General features: G+C 33.0%; 4 protein-coding genes and 1 long non-coding RNA gene across 8 annotated transcripts; all 5 read right to left on the reverse strand.

Annotated features, from left to right (window-relative positions):
• Window positions 1-3,305: 3,305 nt before the first annotated feature.
• Window positions 3,306-3,810, reverse strand: LOC106305300. The gene has a single exon (XM_013741680.1). The coding sequence runs from the start codon at window positions 3,727-3,729 to the stop codon at window positions 3,430-3,432; it is 300 nt and encodes a 99-aa protein (XP_013597134.1). The 5' UTR covers window positions 3,730-3,810; the 3' UTR covers window positions 3,306-3,429.
• Window positions 3,811-4,217: 407 nt separating this feature from the next.
• Window positions 4,218-7,589, reverse strand: LOC106306905. Its single transcript, XM_013743692.1, has 10 exons — window positions 7,118-7,589; window positions 6,911-7,012; window positions 6,591-6,671; window positions 6,410-6,519; window positions 6,178-6,313; window positions 5,919-6,105; window positions 5,297-5,820; window positions 4,991-5,188; window positions 4,538-4,879; window positions 4,218-4,446 (listed from the first exon to the last, which is right to left on the reverse strand). Exons 1-10 carry the CDS (start codon window positions 7,382-7,384, stop codon window positions 4,354-4,356), a joined length of 2,040 nt encoding a protein of 679 aa, XP_013599146.1. The 5' UTR covers window positions 7,385-7,589; the 3' UTR covers window positions 4,218-4,353.
• A 3,431-nt stretch (window positions 7,590-11,020) lies between these two features.
• On the reverse strand, window positions 11,021-12,140 carry LOC106303635 (cyclin-dependent kinase F-4-like). Of its 3 annotated transcripts, none has more exons than XM_013739930.1 (5): window positions 11,972-12,140; window positions 11,722-11,885; window positions 11,547-11,633; window positions 11,421-11,474; window positions 11,021-11,336 (listed from the first exon to the last, which is right to left on the reverse strand). In XM_013739930.1, exons 2-5 carry the CDS (start codon window positions 11,873-11,875, stop codon window positions 11,230-11,232), a joined length of 402 nt encoding a protein of 133 aa, XP_013595384.1. In that variant the 5' UTR covers window positions 11,876-11,885; window positions 11,972-12,140; the 3' UTR covers window positions 11,021-11,229. The 3 variants fall into 3 exon arrangements, with proteins under 3 accessions (XP_013595384.1, XP_013595385.1, XP_013595383.1); XM_013739931.1 differs by having other exon boundaries at window positions 11,565-11,633; window positions 11,722-11,892; XM_013739929.1 differs by having other exon boundaries at window positions 11,722-11,892.
• A 246-nt stretch (window positions 12,141-12,386) lies between these two features.
• On the reverse strand, window positions 12,387-13,366 carry LOC106303636. 2 transcript variants are annotated; one of them, XR_001262514.1, is made up of 4 exons: window positions 13,075-13,366; window positions 12,756-12,833; window positions 12,560-12,693; window positions 12,387-12,478 (listed from the first exon to the last, which is right to left on the reverse strand). It is a non-coding gene; the product is annotated as an uncharacterized LOC106303636 (long non-coding RNA). The 2 variants fall into 2 exon arrangements; XR_001262513.1 differs by having other exon boundaries at window positions 12,560-12,833.
• Window positions 13,367-15,140: 1,774 nt separating this feature from the next.
• LOC106304621 lies at window positions 15,141-16,038 on the reverse strand. Its single transcript, XM_013741023.1, has 2 exons — window positions 15,479-16,038; window positions 15,141-15,333 (listed from the first exon to the last, which is right to left on the reverse strand). The coding sequence occupies exons 1-2, from the start codon at window positions 15,941-15,943 to the stop codon at window positions 15,277-15,279; spliced, it is 522 nt and encodes a 173-aa protein (XP_013596477.1). The 5' UTR covers window positions 15,944-16,038; the 3' UTR covers window positions 15,141-15,276.
• Window positions 16,039-16,411: the final 373 nt, after the last annotated feature.

Here is a 16,411-nt window from a genome sequence, read left to right on the forward strand (position 1 = left end):
AATTTGATGACTAATTCATCGCCCTTTTTTATATGTTAAATTTTTTATAGAAGTTTAAAAATCATTTTTTTTGTTTTAACATGTATAACTAATTTATAATCTTTTATGCCATATTAAGTCATAATATAATATTTCATCATATTTGACATTAATAACCATTGTTTTTATTTATCGTCTACAATTCTCTAATTACGTCTATTTGTTTAATTTTGTATATGATATCGAATATTCATCAAATATTCATCGTAAATAGATGGTTTAAGATGCCAAAAAAATTATTTACTTGATGAATATAATATATCAAATATTACAAATACATTATTTAGTTAAATAAATAACCAAAAACTAAAAATTCAAATACGTACTGGCCCGCGGATCGAGGTCTAGTTTGTTTTAATATAAAAGATTTGAACTTCTAATGCGTTCGACAACGCCGCCATGCTTGTAAAAAAAATAGCGAGTGTTAAAAAACAAAATAAAGCCAAGTTGCTATGAAACAACATTAAAGATAAAGTACTGAAAGACGAGAAAAGTTAGTTCGTCAACGAGTGAGTAGAATAAGTCAAAGGCACCATTGCCATCAACTTAGCCACCAACTCTTCCCTACCACTAAGTTTTTCTTTATCGTTTGTCATTATAATAACTTTTTAAAACCTGTGTCTTTATTACCAAATAAGACTATACCAATTCCAGATTAGTATGTAACATCAAGAATATTGACTTCAATTCTAAGTTGATTTAGAAACATATATATATAGATATACTATATATTAACCATTCTATGAGTTAATGTTTTGGGAAGTTGTATTATAAATTAAAATTTAAGTTTTAATCTGTGTTTTATTTTCTGAATTGGATGTTTTGATTATGATTTATATGAATATAAAATAAAATAAAACATTGGTTTTAAATAATGGATTAGGGTTTTAAATCAATGATTTTGATAATTATAGTTCAGTTTAGTCGGGTGATATATCTAGTGTTTGTTAGACTAACTTTTACACCGGAATAACATTTACAGCGAATAACCCAAAATAAACCAAATATGATCGGATCTAACATTTTTCAGAATGATTTTTACACCGATCAAAACTTGGTTTAAGTTTTTATGGACAGTCGATAAAAGAAATATAGTTTTTGTTTGACAGTGATACTTGACTTCGATGAATTGTTTGTTAAGTTTTTTATAAGATAAATAACTACATGAGTATTTAGCTGAATATGATAATTTGATATAATATCAAATATTTTGTAGTAGCTTGAGACAATTAAAATTAATTCTTCAGGACTTTGTTGATGTCAATAATTGTTGTTTATATATGGGAAATTAGGCCAAATGACCAAGAAAAAACTATAATTCATTAACTAACCAAAATCTACCTTCTCTCTTCTTTTTTCTTCCTATCTCTCCACCCTTGTACTACAAATTTAATTTACTTTTTTCTTTTGGTTATTTCACAAATAAACCCTTTATATATTACAGAATATATTTTTTTGGTAAAAATATATTACAAAATATTTTATAATATATTATATTACAGAATATTAGTAGATACAATAGAGTAACAAAATATTACAATCTGCGAGTTACAATTTCCACCAAATGAAATATATCAAAATGCATTCTATGCATGTGTAATTTGATATTATTTTATGTCTAATAATGACTATGCATTTTAAAGCAGTTTTATTGACAAAAAGGGTGAAATTTACATAACATTGATGGACAAACCAAGCAGACGAAAGAGTAATGTTATCTACGAACGTTTTTGAACTTTTGACCAAAAATAAAGACACATATGTATACAATTGGAATTTTGAAAGGCAAACTACAATTTCAAACACGGGGTGGTGGGCTAGTGGTCTTGAGGTAGTTACTATCGCCAATATCGACCCGAGTTCGAATACCCCTTGTGGCCACGGAATGCTTTACGTCATCTCCGAGTTTAAAAGTTAACGCGGCGTTGGTGCCGGGTCCTTGGGTAATGGGTATTAGTGCCGGCTGGGTCCGGGCCAGGGGGATTAGGCGGTTGGCAATCGGAAACCAAGTGCGGATTACGGGCCTTCGGGCAATCGAAAACCACTTGCGGATTACGGATCGCCGTTGATCCTCCTGTTTATAAAATAAAAAAATAAAAAAAAATAAAAAAATAAAAAAATAAAAAAATAAAAAAAATTAGTCTTTAGTTGTAATTTATTGTAAACACTTGATAGTCGACTTATCCCACACTTTTGAATATTCGTTCCATATAAAAAGAATATGTGCAGGCAGTGCAGCCCATTTAAAGCCATGTTGAAAATTGAAAAGGTTGATACTTTTTCTTTTTCTTTGCCTGGTTCCTACACGCAGGGAAGTCAGTTCAAGGGCCTACCACACTTTCCGACCACAGACTTTTTGGTTTCGTTTCAATTTATTCTTTTATAGACCTTATTATGTATTTAAAACAACAATTTGCTATACGTAATCACTCATAATTAAAATAAACAGTGGCTTATATTATTTATAAAGGACTCAAAAAGTAAATAACATTGAAAGCAAATCAAAAAGGTTCGAGAGCTCAAAAAGTAATCACTCCCTTTACAATTAATATTAAAATTGAACACCAACATACCAAGAGATGTCTTTATCTTTTATAAGTGTCCCATGTAAACATGGGCTTACATATCACATATACTCTTTCAGTTCACCACCGCACGAATGCCGTAACTTTTTTTTCATGTATGGCCTTTTTGCATGTGAGCACATGCATGATTATTCTTTAGCATGAAAACGAGTTATAATGTATTTTATAAATTACATATACAATGAATGAGGGTGATTAAAATATACCTCATTCTGATTAATCAAGATATTTTTTTAGTTTTTAACGCATATACAAATACATATACTAGCTATTATTTTATTGACTAATAAAATAAAACTTCAAAATAAAACTCTACATCCGCAGCTCTACTATTTCAATCTTAAATCTCTACAATCTCTATTTGGAATACAAGAAATAAGATTAGATTTATGTCACAGTTTTTACTGCAAAATATAAATAGAAGTAATTTATAGAAATGTATAAAAGTATATAAAATGCCATGTTTGTGTTTAAATATTAAATCATAATTTATATAAAACCTTCGATTAGTTGTTCAGTTCTTATGATTATTTTTGCCATATTTATTACTTAACAATGTATATTTTACAGTTCCCGATTGATTGCTTATACGTATGAATTGAAGTATCATGTGTACTCAACCTTGAGTGGATCGGAAAGAAACCCTAAAGCATTTTATTCAATATAAAGCCACATTTAAGGAAATTTCTAACGACCGACGTAACATATCATGAGTGGAACTGCATGAGAATGATTAAAAGACAACAAATCACACGTTAACAACACATACTGAGACACATGAATATGTGGAATTGCATAAATATGATTAGTTGTGGGGTAAACTATGGCCAATGCCAGGGCTATGACCGGGTGATGTAGGCCTAAAATCTTCTGCTCCCTTACCTCCCGGTGGCGGCGGTGAAGGCGACGGTGGTGATGGCGAGAGCTGCACCGTCTTTTGATCAACCATCAGTCCGTAGTGCATTACCATCATTTTCTTGTTATCTTCATGATCAACATTCATATTTTTTAGGATTCGTCCGTGGACGCAACTAAACCCTAAAAAGAGCACCATCATTAAAAAAACACAGGCGAACAATGTTTTCTTCTGACCCATATATTCCATTGGAGAAAAGTTGGGAAAGAAAAAGAAAACAGAAAAATAAGAGAATAAAAATAACGTTGTTAATTAAGGACTCTCAGAATGTTTGAGAATGGTGGTGTGAAGTAACACTTCCATCTATGGGGGCATTTATATAGAGACTATAACGTACTTACTACTATTGCAAATAAACTAATTAATTTAAGTCGATTTAGTTATTAAAATTATTACAAAGTAGGTCGCATGCTAGTACTGGTATTATTTTAAAATACAACAATTGCTGTAAAGAAATTGAAAACATGCAATTAATGGAATCAAAATTTAAATTATATATAAACATTTTCAATATAATATTTCAAAAACTTTGTAGCTTCCGTCGCTGCTTCGTGATTACTAAAGAGTAAAATGACGTGATAGGAGTCCAACTGGGCTGTTTCAAGGAAAAAAGAGAGTCGAACTGGGCTCTCGTTAAGGCCCATCTAATATGAATTCTTGTTTCTCTTGCAAACTACTTTTACTGTTTAAAACTAGCATTTGTTTCTCTTCTTTCACAAGTGTATCTGAGTTAAGTAATGTACATACACCAAATGCAGAAAGAATAAACAAATAATCTCATGCAAATTTAAAAGAACTTTCGCACTGTTCGGTTTAGCCAAAGAGTTGCTGGATCACAGCCTCAGCGTTTCCATTGTATTGTGATAGTAGTTGTATTGCATCAGACCTCGACAACGCCAGAAATTCCTGAAACCATCTCTCTAGTGAGTCGTGTGTCACTAATTTAATAAGCAAAAACATTGGTCCACAAGTCAATAAGGATCTCGAAGAAACGTACCATTACTTTAAGTATTGCACTTTCTTCCCACAAGGCCTCTCTTGACGAAGTCTGAGTCGTCATCATCAAGCTGCTGCTACCACCATCTTCGGAGGTCATGGTGCTCGAAGACGTCGTCGTGAGCTGAGATGACAAGTTTGCGTTGTTCTCTTTGTTTGATCTTGATTTGATAGCACCGATCAAATCAGTGTTAACTTCTTTCAAAGAATCTATCTTAAGGAGGTTACTGAACCGGTCTTTACACATCTGAAGCTTGAACCACTCAGTATGTGAGTGAAGCGTCGCTCTTATTATTTTCATAAGCTGCGGTTCTTCGATCCCCAGCCTATTACCCACAGAAACCTTAAAGAAAATGACCAGAAACCAACCAACCAAGCATTTGTTTGTCAAGCTAAGCTTTCATCAGACAAAAGCCAGGAGAAGAGATTTGAAACTAATAAACACCGTTGTTACCTGTAGCGTATTGGCCAGATCATTCAAAGGCAAATCTTTCCCAGTTGTGTTTCCGTCGGGTTGGAGTAAAACTACCAAAGTTTCCTTCAATGTCTTCAGTAAAGACTGGTCATTGGCTGCCAAGGGACCTAAGTGAGAGCACGCGACCTTTAGTGCTCCGTTGTGATCACCAGCACTCACCAGCTTTAGAAATTCAACCTGCGCATAATACATATATATAATATGTATAATTTTTGTATCTCCGACTACCGAGCAAAAGAAGAAGAAAATACAAGCAGTTTCTCTTAGGGAGCTTTCTCTTGTTACCTGCTTAAGATGGAAATGTAAAACCGGATTCTGTGTGAAAAAGTCTGGATCCATGGTGCTGATCTCATTAACGGCTTCTGCTACCATTCCTCTACTAACCAATTCCTTCAGCGCCAAGGCTATTTCATACTTATTCTCTAAAGGGTTTATGCCTGTCTCAGACTTCGAAAATGAAGGATCAGGAAGACGATCCGTTTCATCAATTCTCCCTCGCCATCTTTTTCGTTTATTGCTCTCACAGTTCATATGGGATCTAATTCTAACCAGAGCTCTTGTGTTTTCACATTTGTTTGACCAGCTATTGCTGCAATCTTCAGAAACATTGGTTCGTTCACTGCCAACTTCACCTCCTTCTTTGCTAGACATTTCAGCGTCATTTACGAGTGCGCCATCAAGCATGCAGTAGTCCTCGACATCTGAATGTTGACTTGTGTTGAGATCTATTTCAGCAGAACAATCTCTTGATAACCTATGGGCCACCTCAAATTGGTTGCGTTTGACAGGACCCGTGATCATTTGCATCTCTGATCACAGTTTAAAACGATCAGAATTTCATAAAAGCCAAGCAAGAAAAGGAGGTATAAGATATGAAAAAAGGATTCTGAATGTGCCTATCACCAACCTGAATCAACAATACCCCTGTATATGCAGTACTCCTTAACAAGCTCATCAAGAACAGAAACATCTAATTGCATCCTGCACAATTCATTCTGGAAAGCCTGGAAGAGGTCACCTTTGGCAAATTTCATGCTATCAACGGCACCTTGTCTAGTGAGCTCAACCGCATGAGCAAGAGCCTGTATGTCCACCTGATATTTGATAATTAAAATATCAGTAAAATGCGTGTTGCAAGATGAACAAGAAGCTAACTGCCACGTTACCTCATCAAAGGGTGGTGCTTCGTACATGCTTTCCAGAGGAGTAGCTGGGGGATCACGCTCCTCCAAGAGCAACCTATGGGTGAGATCAGAAACTGCGGAGGAAATCCCTTGGTGAAAGCAAAATCCTTTATGTATGCTGGTAAAAAGGTAAGAGACAAGGCTTAATCAGAGCAAGGTAAAAAAAAAGAAAGAGAGGAAAAGGGATAATAACAGTGTTGAATATAACCTTTACCTGATCAGATATCTTAGGGTCATTGAAAATAGAGGATCATATGCTTGTAAAGAAGCCCTCAAGACAGATGACATCAGTCCAGCCATTTCGTACCTTCTTTTCTCTGCCCACTGTAGAACAGAAAGCGCATGATGTTATAGCACGAGTGCAAAAGAGAAAACAAAAAGAAAAGGAGATAGACCTCGTTTGAAACTGGAGAGGTTTGATCATCTTTATCATAAATGAGTGCAAGAAGGAGATGCTTGAACTCCTCGTAAGCTTCCTTGAAAATAGATAGACAGATAGATATATGCACAAGGTCAGAACATGATAGACAGAGAATCAGTCAAAACAGTGGCTTACTGATAACTTGAATAGAAAGAGAAATAAGGAAAACAAGAAGGGTTGCTTGCTATGCTGATATTAATGTGGAGCCAAAAAAAAACAAACACAAACAGAGAAAGAATGTTACAAAATAAATAAATAAAAAATGGAATATTCAGAGAGAGAGAGAGAGAGTACCGGATAGGCATCGAGAGCAGAGGGAGCAACACAAGTCCTCAAGCAATGAATAGCAGCAACACGGTCGTCATGCCTTCCTTTCCTCAGCAGCTCAATAAATTTCTGAGGTTAAAGAACAAATGAAAACAAAACATCTATTCATCCCGACTTTTGAAAAATTTAACCAAAATAGGGATCCTATCCTCCTAAATCGGCTGGAGAGTTAACCTGTTTCTGAAGGCGAAAGAGAATCCTGTGATCATCGAGGACGAAAGGAGCGTGAGAGCTAAGGGTGTCGATGGCGTTCTGAATGTCCCCGGACTCAATCGAGTTTCGGATCCGGCGAATGATCAATCTAGCGTGATACGACGATGAGGAGATGCAAGGCGACGAAGAAGGAGACGGCGATGAATTCGCGCATGCGTCTTCTTCTACCACCAGGTTCTCGGAGGTAACGAAATCGATGATCAGAGCATCGAGCGCTTCCCAATCCATCCTTAGCTTCTTTTCCCCTCGGTTTTGTCTACTTCTACCTCTGTATTTCTCCTCTCTGCGAACAAAATCTGCCGGCGATCTCAGAGTTGCTCCGCCTGGTGAAATTTTTCGGTTTTACAAGAGACACGAAGAAACGACAAGTGAAGAAGCCGCCATGCCTTCGTCGACTAGTCGTGATCCAACCCACAAAATAAATGCCACGTGTCCTTGGTAGAGATTGCCATTGTATTGTAGGCTCGTTATTTACTTGGGGCTTAATTAAAGCCCAATTGATTATCAGATCGAGCTTCGATATATTTGTAAATCTCTATTACAGGCCCAACGAGACTAGATGAAATTGATGCGGTCTTATTTTAGTCACTTGGGCTTCAACTTACATGATCTAAGCCCACCATCTTTTATCTCCATTTTCTAAACCGTGAAAAAAAACATGTTGTCTAGGCTGCGGCTGTTCTTAAACTCTGACAATGGAGCTCCAGCTAAGTTACAAAGGACGACTATTCCGGTCAATCTCCGTTGTAAGCAATTAAAATCAGAAACGTTACCTAATCCAACCGGATTCTATCAATGTCATTAAAGTTCTTCTTAACTCCATCTCCTCCGCTCTTTCCACAATTTCTCATTCAATGTTCTCATCTTGCTTCAAGTCGATGAATTTACATATATAAATAGGTGAGCCTTGATTTTGTAAACCTCACCATTTCATTCTCCCCCTTCACAATCATATTAACTCTAAAAACCTTCCAGATAACAATGGCAAAAGAGCTCTGGCATATGAGAGGAAGCCCAAGACTTCCCAGAGAAAGACAATCGCTCCAAACCCTCAGTCTTCATCATGCTCGAAAAGCTCTGCACTCCTCTCTCTGCCGCCGTCTCTGAAGAAATCACCCTCACTACTCCTCAGCACCACCACCATGCTCCCTCCAATCAAAACGAAGCCGTGAACAACATAGCTGACATTCCAGATGAAGCAAAATTGGAGGAAGATGAAAGTACCAAAACAAAAGAAAAGGAGAGGAAAATAATAACAATGGCGCCGTTGATTTCTATAGAAGAAGAAGCTTTAAATAATTAGGTTTGTAGGCACACGTACACACATGACACACGGTTAAAGAGAATACTTTGGTTCGAAAGTTAATTACCAATTGGTTAAGCAAACCAGTTCGCTACGGTTTTTAACAAAACCAACTGGTTAAGCAAACCGGTTTAAGTAAAATTTTATGTTATAAATATAAAAAAATCAAAAAATTAATACCTCAACATTCTAAATATATATATAAATAGAATGAAATGATTATATATATAGACAATTATATATATATATTAGGGGTATTCCGGCGCTACGCGCCGGTGTCGGACATTGATTTTCTTCTGTTAGTTGGTAGTCCATTTGAGTCTAAATTATTAGTTGTTGCCATTTAAAATTTGGGGGTTGTGAACTAATAATAGATTTTAGGAGTGCATGTTAGTAGATGTCATGATGTAATGTCAATGTGTTTCTTACTCTCGGTGAGTGAATTTTGGGATTTTTTTGACTTATGTGTTAGATGCCGGTTTTTTGGCTTACGTATGTACTGCGGTTTTTATTTATTTTTTTAATTTAAGAGTCAGTACATGAGAGAGTAGAAATATATTTTGTAACTTTAAGGGAAAAATAAAGTAATAATATTGTTTATTCATTATAGGAAAATTAATGAAAATTAATGAAATTATTGATTAATTTTAATATGTTAATATTTAATTTATACAGCTGATAATAATTTTAACTATTTGTATTTGTTGATCTTGTTAAAAAGCATAGGTTTTTCTCATCACTAAATTTGTTTATCCAAATGTAGTTGTTTTACATCTTTCAATAGTTATTATATAGTGAATAAAATAAAATTAATATATTACAGTTGATATTCAACACATAAAATTATTATCTATGTTTCTATTTTTGGATTTACTGATATTCTTATTTTTTAAAATATTTTATTTTAAATTTATTATGTTTAAATAATATGGAAAAGAGGCATTGATTCCTCGTATTTTTTGTAAGAACATTTCCTAGAACCATACTAATATAATATTGCTTTTAGAAATATATGTTCTCATTATTTAAAATGTTATTATATTACAAAATAACTTCTGATATTGATTTTTATATTAGCTTATTATATATGTAATAAATATATTTTATATTTTGGCAACTGTATTATACATATTATTAAAATGGTTTTATTTATTTATTGGATATTCTTGTTTGGAAGGCCATTGACTTATTTGTGAAAAAGCAGTTTTAGGCTTTAAATCTTTTTAAGTTAAAGCAATCGGATTTCTTAGGAACCAATAGTAGCTTTATTATTGGTTTAATTGAATTCAACAGAACGTGTATGATGTGACAAAAACATGTTTAATTTTCAGACTAAAATTTTGTGAATACAATGTGGTAACTTTATAATCAAGTAGTTGCTTTAAAAATTACCATTTATCAAAGTATATTAAGATAAAATAGTTTTATAACATCACATACCAAATGAAGAGAGAAAAGACTTTGTTTCATATAACATATAGTAAATAGTCTAACGAAGTTTAGAGCCGAAGAAAAGTCAAACTCAACGGAACAACCGTTCATTAGAGCTTAATGGAAAAGATAAGATTTATGTTTTACTGATAAATTTTACCAGATAAATTTTCAAATGTGGTAAATTTTATAATATTTAAAATATTATGTTGATGTGTCAATTTGTGGTTCTTCACTTGATGTTGTGTGTTTCATGAAAAAAAAACCAAAACTCTACTTTATTAATAAAAGTTTATTATTAGATTTTATTATTTTTTAGAAAGTTATGATTTGAATATTTAGTAATCACTGTTGTGTTTTTTCTTCAGTTTTCATGTGAATATTTTTAAGATTAAGTTTGGTTACCACAAAAGGAAAAAAATATCCATGATAGTTCTTTCGTTTTTATATCCATTGGTCGGTTCTGATGAAACGTCAAAAATAATATTGATTTGGTTGTCATATAATATTTTTTTGGTAAAATTGTTCATATAAATTCATGTTTTTATTTATGTATTGGTTCCATTTTTAGCTGCATTTGGTTATATATGTTTGACCTGGTTTTTCTTTGGACTATAAATTCTCGGTATATTAGTATTTGTTTTGGTAATTTTTAAAATAATATATAACATATAACTCTGAAGTATGCTCAAATGCATAAAATTAATATGAAAATTGGTTCATTTTGAATATTTGAATAAAGAACCGGAAGATTTTCAGATTTTTGTGTGTGTTTGAATTGTTGTTGAATTTTTATTTTGGCTATTTTGTGTAGTTTTTAGATATTTTTTTTTATTTTTTCGGATAATAGAATCTTTTAGATAGTTGTGCAATATTATTTTAAAAAATAATTAAATAATTAAAATATTTAAATTTATAATTGTGAACCACGCATATTTCAGAGAACTCGGAACATATACTACTTTTTGGGTTGGGTTTTATTTTGTTCAGCCCTAATTCTCTGTAATGAATATGTAGGAAACACTTTCAAAAAAAAACTCTCAATAAATCCTTTTTATTTTAGATAATAGTATAATACACTATTAGTGCTCTCGTTTAATCATAAATATTGTTATATATTGGTACAATGATTAACGATGTAAACGTAAATATCCGTGACACTACTTTTGCCCTAGAAACGTTGAATATTTGAGCAAACATTACATGAGGGAATTGGTAATCGATAACGCTAGTAGGATTTAGCCCCTTCAACCATGTCTCTTTGGTTGGGATACCTATCACACTGCACACATTAAAGAGACATTTTGCTGGCTATCATTACATCAGAAACACTATTTTATCAGGAAAATTGCAAGTAAACAATATTTGACAAATATCTAGCTTCAGAAAAGAGAAAGAGCGAAGAGACAACAATTTTAGTCAGAATAGCACCCGTAGCCCACATATCTGAAACACAATAAAAATTACACCATTCTTAAGAGATGGACCAATACCATATTGAAAGACTATTTGAATCTTGAGAACACTAACCAACTTTTGACGTGTACACATATGACTGTAGTCGGTACGTCTGGTGCCATGTACCTGTTAAGAATTTAGAGCAATCGCAATCAGCACATGCATCATTCAATTACAATACAATGATTGTAACCTTACCAGCGTGTCTAGACATACTCTGTATATTCGAATGGGCCACGCCAAGATCAGTGATCTTAATGATGACATTTTTAGAGAACATATTTTCTGCATAAGAGAAATAAATATAAACATGATTCAACTATGACTGCTAAAAGACTTGGAAGCGGAATCAAAATACACATCACACGTGTACCTGACTTTAGATCACGATGGAAGTATCCACGCTGAGGCATGCAAGAAAAGACTTGAAAGCACCAATTTTGGACATCAGATTCCTCAAGAAGATTAATACAATCATTCATAAGATATGAAACCTTCACTTCCCAAGAGATATACATCTTGTTCATAATTTTTAAACTGCAACCTGTCCAAGAAAACTTTAGTACCCTAAAATCAAGTACAAATGGTATAGAAGCCATGTTCTCTCGGAAAAAACAACTTACAGCTTCACCAGTCAGTTTATAGTTTATTGACAGCTCGCCAAACATTCCGAAAATTTCCAAAAGAACCAGTATGGAATAGGGACTAAAACAACTTGTTTTTACTGTAAGGATCAGGTTTAGAAGAGGCTTTAAGACTACGCGCAGAAAGGATAGCTTGCTGATATCAGCCCTGTAAAATGCAAAGATGCCAAAAACAGTGATGTTCAAAAAATATAACGTAAAAGAACATCCAAGACTTAAACACGATTTATAGAAACTCTATCTTCTATTATTCATTTTACGATGTTAAAGCTACTGACTACTGTCATCATGGTAGTTATGTATGCTATTCTAGTACGAAGGCTGCCAAATGAAAACAGACCTCGCAAAACTGTGATCGTCGGAGCCAAGAGCATGAGTGAGGATATCTAAATCCCTGATATTATCCACATCAAATGAATGAGGATTTCTACATGATTTGAAGGTGTTTTAAGCTGCGGATCCAGGAAAAAGGCATCTGTTCAGAGGCTGAGCAAAAGAAAAACGGCCTTAAGATAAGATTTGTCAATACTAATATTTGTTTTGTAGTGTTTGTTATGTATTGTAAACCTGCTGAGGTCATGCGAAGTTAGCTGGATCATTCAGGCTGGGAATTATATCTGGTTTTGACTCACTTGTGTAAACATGATATCAAGCTCTTTGATGGGCTCATACAGTTTTGATTGATCTTTGGAGTCCATGTTCTGCAAAAATCAGCCAGTAATAACGTTTCTAAGAGGCGATAATTGAAGCTGTATATCAGTACCTGTCCAGTTTACGGAAAAATTCAACAGCGTTTCCAGCAATTACCACATGAACTATCTGAGTTGCAAAAGCTTAGTTCCTGTTCAAACCAGCATATTATAAATTAGAAACTAAAGGAAAAAATATGGAAGAAACTCATCAGAGACATGCGTGTTGAAATAACAGAGGAGTAGAGGAGTGGCTTTCAATGAACAGGCCCGACAATAGCAAAACGTAGTAATCTTCTTTGCAGAAGAAGATATATGTAGTATAAGAGATTGCTTTCAGATATGACGAGAATCATGAGGTTAGCAAAAGGAAAAGAACATAGTCAAACTTACTAAGATCCAAAGGCCAGCTTTCAAATCGTCAAGAGTGTACGCCTGTGTTGGAGTCTGTGCTTGACAGAGATTGTCTTTATTGGTATCGTGGCGGCGAGGCTGTTCATCGCAGGCAACAAACACATTTATAGGAGGAGGCTCAATCGGTTACCTTGGAAGATGTTAAGGGCGATGAAATGCAAGAGAATGGGAAGAGTGGTTCAAATCACTGCAGCCGTTACAAAGTTATCGCTCAGAGGCGGTGGGATCTGGAAGGATACAGTTGTTTTTTGTTTTGTATCTCCAACATTGAAATGGCAGAAACCCTATTAATATATTTTCAGAGACCAACAGCTGGCCCATTTCACATGATGCGACAATACAAAAAAAATTTGATCGAAAGTGTCTGACACGTGTCCTAAATTGTCCTTATGCTGAATGCTGACGTGGCAGCATGAGAAGGGAGCACAAGTCTACTTTATATATATTAAATATATATAAATGTACTTATTAAATATCTCGAATGAATATAATCTTAATTAATTTTTAATATTTATTGGCAATTGTATTATTTATTTATATTTTAAATTTAAATTCAATGTGATTATTCAATTTTAAAATGAATGTAATTTTTTAATTAAACAAAAACATTGTTTTCATAAAAATCCTAGGATAATAAAATTTTACTACATTTCTATTTCGTATATTTTCAAATACGAATTTCATAATTAAATAAATATAAATGCAGTAACAAACATTTTCATCACTATAATATCCAATTTTATTGTTTTAAATATTTTTATAAATATTTTTAGAAATATTTATATATATATATATATAGATCTAATAAACAAAAAAATTTATATACAATCAAGTTACTCAATACATAATTAAATTATTGTAAAAATTATATTAAATAAATTAGTTAGTAAAAATTATTTCAAAAATTCTAATCAATTATTTTGATACTTTGGTTAACTTCATATTTATATAATAGTACATATAAGATTCTAACAAACATGTATATATATATATATATAAGTTATTTCTTTTATATCATGTAAAGATTTAATTTTAGGAAAATTGTATAAGAAAAATAAAAACTAATGTATTTCATGAAAAATATATATATGAGACAGAAATAACTTTATTTTACTTATTATTTATAACACCACTAATGACAAAAAAAAACACCATTGAATTCAATCCATCGTAGTGTTTTTTTAAACATTACGTATTTTTATTAAATTAAAATAAAAATTAAGAGAAACCAAATAATTATAATTTAAAATATTGTAATAACTCGACATAATAAAATTCTAAAATGAATATTAAAATAAATAGTTAAAATAATTGTGAAAAAAATTATGAAAATAAATTAAACTTTACTTCCAACTTAAGATACTTCAAATAAGTTTATAGGTGTTCAGTCTGCAGCTAATATTTTTAAATGCAAATGGAAGCTGAGCCGAGTGCTGAATATACATGCTCACACACTTAAGATCCCAAATTAGAGCAACCCACAATTAACCAACAAATTATGAATCTCTCATTTAAAAAAAATACAATAAAAAAACCCATATACACCTCAAACATAATTCCTACAAACTCTAATATTAGTTGAGACCATAAACATCAAAATATATTGCTCTTGCAAAACAAACATAAAATACACACATGAAAATATACAATTATATAATTAAAAAAATTAATGCAAATCAAATTCTGCGCGCAGGGCGGTACGAACATAGTATTTAGTATGTATATATATATATATATATATATGCATTGTGAAATTTGATGCATTAAGCAGCAGATAATGCAGTCAACGAGAGAGGAGTTGGAGTTGAATTGTAATAACTAATAACAAATCGACAGATGATAGATCTGTAAAGACTATGATGACAAAAGACATATGCGTTACTTCAATTTTTAAGACTGGAAATTTAATATCTGAACTACTCTCTCTCTCTCTCTTTCTTTTTGTACATCCAACAAAAATTTTCAAAGACAGATCTATACCTCACAAGATCAATGAAACACGAGTAGTGGAAAAGAATTGATGAAATAAAACCATCTCGGTCAAATAACACACAAGTGCCTGATTTTTTAGGTTTTTAAATGACTTTCAAGATCTAAGCTTAACATAAATGTAACATATTAAAAATCTGAAAGCAAACATGTTTCTAGCTAAAGTGAAAGCTTTTTTGTTTTTAATAAGCTCTACATACTCTTCTTCAATTCCTTGCAACTTGACCCTTCTCTTCCATTCATTGCTTCCTGACAACCCAAAATTTCAATGGAAGAAAAAATGTATCACATTTGACATTGACCCGAAAATAGAAAATTGCATAACTTTAATCAATGCACAGAAGGAAAAGATGGATAAAAGATTTTGACAAAATCCAGATGAGAGATGTAGTACCTGAGATTGTTTCTTGTTGATCATATGAACAAATCGTTCTTCATTGTTCTTAGCCCCAACATGGGCCCTCTTAAGGCCCAGAAGCCCTTTCCACCTTCCCTTAGAGGAAGAAGAAGATGAGAAGACCGGTGGCTTGAGAGAGAAGATGTTGGTTGCATCACGAGGACTTTCTTCTTCGTCATCGTCAACGAGAAGCTCTTCTCTCAATGTTCTCTGGCCTTGATTAATCTCCTTGTAAGGCAGCAGCTTTCCTTTAGAGAAAAGTTCATCAGCAGGCATCATTGTGTAGTTGGAGACAGAGAACTCGAAATTTTCAGAAGGTGAAGAAGAACCCTCTTGTTTGGAGAGAGGGCTTGATCTCGGCGTCTTCGTCGTCTCAGGCCTTATCTCAACGAAATCATTAGAGAAAGAGATTCTAGGACTCGCACCACCACCATTGGAGTTGTACATTTCTAAGCATGCCATTAGAGTGAGAACTCGTTTGTGTCCAACTATAAACTCACTTTAAAGACTCTTTTGGAGAGAGAGAGAGAGTTAATTCTGGTAGGGACAGTCAATTGCACAGAGAAGCCTTGTGCAGTAGTATTATATAGTACCCAATACTCATTTAGTTCTTATGCACAAAGGATCAATGATGAAGCCATAATAACCAAAATAGTAGTATAATTTTTATTCTTTCTTCCAAAAAAAAAGTTTTCCAGCTGTTACTGTTAGGAAGGTAAATGTTCATTGGATATATATACATAATATTTATTTATTTTTTATAAGAAAAATTTGTGTTCAAAGGACAAGTATTTAAATTTTATCATCAAAAAACCTATGGATGGGCAAAAAACCCGGATCTGAAGAACCGAACCCGATCCAAAAAAGTAGTACTGAATCCGAACCAAAATTGATTAAATATCCGAACGGATCTAAAATTTTGGTATTTAA

The sequence above is a fragment of the Brassica oleracea genome, chromosome C7 (assembly GCF_000695525.1).
Source record: "Brassica oleracea var. oleracea cultivar TO1000 chromosome C7, BOL, whole genome shotgun sequence".
Taxonomy (NCBI): domain Eukaryota; kingdom Viridiplantae; phylum Streptophyta; class Magnoliopsida; order Brassicales; family Brassicaceae; genus Brassica; species Brassica oleracea.